At 34.9% G+C, this 5,500-nt stretch overlaps 1 protein-coding gene across 1 annotated transcript; it reads left to right on the forward strand.

The window, feature by feature from the left end:
• Window positions 1–178: 178 nt before the first annotated feature.
• On the forward strand, window positions 179–5,231 carry LOC107713399 (multiple C2 and transmembrane domain-containing protein 2-like). The gene is made up of 6 exons (XM_016518894.1): window positions 179–355; window positions 1,463–1,504; window positions 1,607–1,716; window positions 3,259–3,368; window positions 3,536–3,633; window positions 4,612–5,231. Exons 1-6 carry the CDS (start codon window positions 179–181, stop codon window positions 4,678–4,680), a joined length of 606 nt encoding a protein of 201 aa, XP_016374380.1. The 3' UTR covers window positions 4,681–5,231.
• Window positions 5,232–5,500: the final 269 nt, after the last annotated feature.

Here is a 5,500-nt window from a genome sequence, read left to right on the forward strand (position 1 = left end):
TCCCTCCTTCAGGGAACGAGGGTTACCATACGTAACGGAGACGTTACTTTTTATAGCAGCTTACCTTACAAATAAGAGTCTAATCTAGTGAAACTTTTTTAATAGTTGATCATGTATCTTTATTCACATTCATGAGCTGTTAATAGAAGAATTGGGATTATGTAAATATATGACGAATATGTCACCCTTCATTAGTCTCAGTCTTCATGAAAGCCTGAATCCTGCATGTGTTTTCCTTCAGGTCTTTGTTCTCACTGTGTGGTACTGGGATTTCTACATGCTGCCCATGTTCATGGTCCTTCTCATTGTGTGGAACTATCTCCAGATCGCCTCTGAGAGAGTCACCAGAGACCTAGTGGGTGATTTTAATTTTTTTGATAAATTTTAGTAACACTTGTGGTGGCTTTCATTGCAGAATATCAACCAGAGTAAGAATTTAGTTTAGCATTTGTTTTGGTAATTTTGATACTGAATGTAAATGTGATAGGCTGACATGAATAAGCACTAGGCTTGCCGTGATAGATGGTGCTGACGGTGATACCGGTGTTAAGCCGCAACACCGGTTATGTCACTTGCCCACCGCGGCACTGACCCCCACCGTCGTTTAGATTTTTTATAGTAATAAAAATCATTTAGTTCGGTAAAAGAACAGACGCTACAATTAAAAACTGAACGCGGCTGCTCAGTGCAGCGTGCTGAACGACAGTCGCATCACATATCAGATTTCATTTATCCAGTGAGGAGAGCAAGTCAAGCTGACTGACAAGAAGAGTGAGGTGAGGTGAGACAGACAAGACGATGGCGGATGATTTAGTTTCGAAACGAGATGCAAAAGCGCCTGTTGACTTTTGTCGTTTATCTAAGGTGATTTTGGAAGGTTTTTTAAACATTCGTTTCTTATTTAATTGGTTCCACATTGTTTGCTGATTTTTACTTTATTTAAACTATAACTAAAAACGAACAATTGTTTTACGCCGAATTGCTGCTATTTGAAAGTGAAAGTAAAATGCGCACGCAGCTTTTACAAGCTATTTAAAAGCGAAGGAAAGCGAGGAAAAGAGGGAACGCCCCCGCCCCCACGGTGATACCAGTATTACCAGTGTTGTCACACGTCGATTAACCGGTGGGAAAATTTCCTCACCGTCACAACCCTAATAGGCACAGTTTGCATATTTACGATAAGTATTGTTACCTCAGATATAATTGAATGGCTTTGTTTTAAGACCTTGTTAACATTTTAAAATGTTAAAACAATAGGCCTGATGATGGTCAGTGGACCGAAACGTTGCGTTTAATAAAGTTGAAGAATTAGCAAGTATTGATAGTGTGCGGGTTCGTTACTTATTTTTGATTCAACTTTTTGTTTGATTTTGTTCCCGTGCACCTATCCTCGTTTCAGGTGTGCTGAGTTTACGTTGATTGAGTAAAATGTTCAAAAATAAAATTCAAAATTCCTTTGCAGGACACCATGGAGTTATATGAAGAGGAAGATGAAGATGAAAAGGTATAATTCTTTCCTATTCAGAAAATTACTCGCATTCATTTATTCCAGTAACTAAGCATGACGTTTTATGTCCTTGGTCTTTTGAAATGTTTCTTCTTGTAGGAATCAGAAAGAAAAGGTTTGATGGAGAAAATTCACATGGTTCAAGAGATTGTCATTACGGTCCAGAACCTTCTGGAGGAGATTGCATGCTTTGGTGAAAGAATAAAGAAGTATGTGTTGTTTTCACCCCTTCATTCAAGCTTTTGAAGTTTGTAAATTTGTAATGGATATTAAGAGAAAATTATTAATTGCATAATATACACTCACTGGCCACTTTATTAGGTACAGCTTGCTAGTACCGGGTTGGACCCCCTTTTGCCTTCAGAACTGCCTTAATTCTTCGTGGCATAGATTCAACAAGGTGTTGGAAACATTCCTCAGAGATTTTGGTCCATATTGACATGATAGCATCACGCAGTTGCTGCAGATTTGTCGGCTGTACATCCATGATGCGAATCTCCCGTTCCACCACATCCCAAAGGTGCTCTATTGGATTGAGATCTGGTGACTGTGGAGGCCATTTGAGTAAAGTGAACTCATTGTCATGTTCAAGAAACCATAAGAATTAGCAAGTATTGATAGTGTGCGGGTTCGTTACTTATTTTTGATTCAACTTTTTGTTTGATTTTGTTCCCGTGCACCTATCCTCGTTTCAGGTGTGCTGAGTTTACGTTGATTGAGTAAAATGTTCAAAAATAAAATTCAAAATTCCTTTGCAGGACACCATGGAGTTATATGAAGAGGAAGATGAAGATGAAAAGGTATAATTCTTTCCTATTCAGAAAATTACTCGCATTCATTTATTCCAGTAACTAAGCATGACGTTTTATGTCCTTGGTCTTTTGAAATGTTTCTTCTTGTAGGAATCAGAAAGAAAAGGTTTGATGGAGAAAATTCACATGGTTCAAGAGATTGTCATTACGGTCCAGAACCTTCTGGAGGAGATTGCATGCTTTGGTGAAAGAATAAAGAAGTATGTGTTGTTTTCACCCCTTCATTCAAGCTTTTGAAGTTTGTAAATTTGTAATGGATATTAAGAGAAAATTATTAATTGCATAATATACACTCACTGGCCACTTTATTAGGTACAGCTTGCTAGTACCGGGTTGGACCCCCTTTTGCCTTCAGAACTGCCTTAATTCTTCGTGGCATAGATTCAACAAGGTGTTGGAAACATTCCTCAGAGATTTTGGTCCATATTGACATGATAGCATCACGCAGTTGCTCAACTGTTCAAATGTTTGGAGTTGGTAAGATTTTTTAATGTTTCTGAAAGAAGTCTGATATATTCCCAAAGACTGTTTATTTAATAAATAATAATTTATTTAATTTAAAAAACAGCAGTATTATGAAATGGTAAACTTTTGAATGATAGTGTGTGTGTGTGTGTGTATATATATAAGTTAGTCAAATTTAATCAAAGCAACAAGAAGCTTTTTTACAGTATTTACTCAATGTTGAATGATTTGTAACGACTGAAATTGTACGTTATCCATTGTCTGTATATTTTGAAACTGAACTTCTGTTAAACAGTTAAAGCACACAACTATTGTGTGCAACAACAATAATCAGAAGAGTCAAATATTAGCCACTTCCTGATATATCTGTTGCTAGTCAGTAAACTAGCATTCAGAAAGTACAAATATTCAAAAGAATGCATGCACATTAGCATTGATACACCATATACAACATTTTTCTTTTTTTCTCCCCAGTACATTCAACTGGTCAGTGCCGTTCTTGTCTAATCTGGCCTTCCTGGTTCTCACCATGGCTACAGTGATCACTTACTTTATTCCAGTACGCTACATTATTTTATTATGGGGTAAGATAACAGCTGTGTTACTCTCAAACAATGAGAAATGTGTGAGAAATCTCTTTTTAAATCAGTAAAACCATTGAACAAATGAAGCACATTTATGACAAATATTGAAGTTCCTTGAAGTTCTGGGTTATCAGTAGAGATTGGTCATAATTATGTTCTTTTTTTAGGTATACATAAATTTACAAAGAAACTGCGCAATCCATATGCCATTGAAAACAATGAGGTGATGGATTTCCTCTCCAGAGTGCCTTCAGATGTTCAAATGGTAATTATCACAAATAAGCTTTTTTTTTTTTTTTCCCTGTAATGTAATAATGTTTTGTGTATGAATGAGGCTATTGGCTAATAATGTATACAATATATTTAATTTAAAATGTATGATATAATTAAAAATACAATTTTACCAAATTATACCAATATAATTTATAATATACAGTATAATTTAAAGTTTAGCAAACTAATTAATATGTAATTTTGTCCATTTTTAAAACAAGGTTGTACACCTAAAGAATTGAAGTCCTTTTATTCTACATACTATTATTCAACACAATAATGAACACCTCTCTCACTCACCTCAGATTTTGCATTGCGGTTTATTTAAGAGCTGGTGAAATTTAACAAAAAATATGTATGCATAAATAATTTCAAATGTCTACAATTAGATGACTGAATGCACTGCCTTTTCTCAATTTGCTTATTTGTCTGGAAGCTTAGTAAAAAATAACTATACTGAAATGCATTTGAAATACATTTATTTCATGCTAAGTATACTTCAAATACATTTACATGTGTATGTACTCGATAAAAAATACCCTGCAATTGTACTTTTGGTATACTAAACTGGTATGCTTAAAATCTGATCATTTGGAACAACTAATAACTGCGGACGTAGTGCTGAAGTCCAACTAAAGATATACTGAAGTATATTTGATTATGCTAAAGTGGAACTATTGCAAATATAGGTACACTTTAAATATATTGCATTTAAAGACTGCTATTATTCAAACATCATACAATCCTCATCAATAGTGACATTAAAACACATTTTAGGCTTAATATTAAGAAATGTGCATAGTGCACAAGTAGTACTCCAAATATAGTTTAATGCTAATTTTTATATCTTGAGCGATATGTCAGTAAATGTTAATAGGTTTGAACTATACTTAGTATGACATAAATTTATTTTAAATATATTACTTTTTTACTAGGGTTCTCATGTCTTGAATTATTCTTATTTTTTCAGGCACAGTACACTGAATTGAGCAGCTGTAGTTTCCACAGTCCTTACAGGAGAAGAAAAGCATCCCCTTAAGACACTAGAATGAGAAACGCTGGTCTCCTGAGAACATTCTGTGTGAAGAGCCTTTGAAGGTGCCAAGACTCGACGGCCAGGGAATTATTTCAACATGGATTTAAGCAGTTGATCTGCTTATTTTATTTGAGCGAACTGAAATCATCCCCCTCAGATGGTCCGGTCTTCACTGCTGGGTCGTGCTGAAGCACCTTGCTTAATAACACAGACACATATTAACACTCACAGCAGCATTGAGGGATGAAGAAATGTGACTAAGATAAACTGAATGGTTAAAGTGTAGGATACACCGCAGTGGGCCTTAAACATCCATCTATAGATGCAATGCCTGAACGACACATTGTGTACAGTATGAGTGCAATACAGTGCAATGCTTTGCTGTTTTATACTTGATGCATTTCTTAATTTTGTCTTATCAGACTTGTAAAAATATGTTTTGTAAAGTCACATTCTAAACAAGCTTATTTTTGTTGAACCGAACTTATATTGTAACATAGCATTTTCCAAATGTGGTTTAATTTTCTTTTGTTTTTATTTATACACACATTGATTTTGAAGTCTTTTTAATCTATTATTTGCATTTTAATTATTGCAGAAAAAAAATCAAGATGCGTGAAATTGAATACATTTTAAAGTGCCTTTGACAAACTCTAGGTGTAAAAAAACTAATTTGAACTACATGCTCCTGTAAGATTATTGATGCCATTTGGCTGGTTCAGAAGAAGGTCACAGTCTGAAAAAACAAGGAACTCTCACGAGAATCAACATCTGAACTCTGTCTCGCAAGCCTAAAGCAATACACCCAACTGAGAGAAACAAA

This window comes from Sinocyclocheilus rhinocerous, unplaced genomic scaffold (genome assembly GCF_001515625.1).
Source record: "Sinocyclocheilus rhinocerous isolate Xijiao unplaced genomic scaffold, SAMN03320098_v1.1 scaffold20801, whole genome shotgun sequence".
NCBI classification, from domain to species: Eukaryota; Metazoa; Chordata; class Actinopteri; order Cypriniformes; family Cyprinidae; genus Sinocyclocheilus; species Sinocyclocheilus rhinocerous.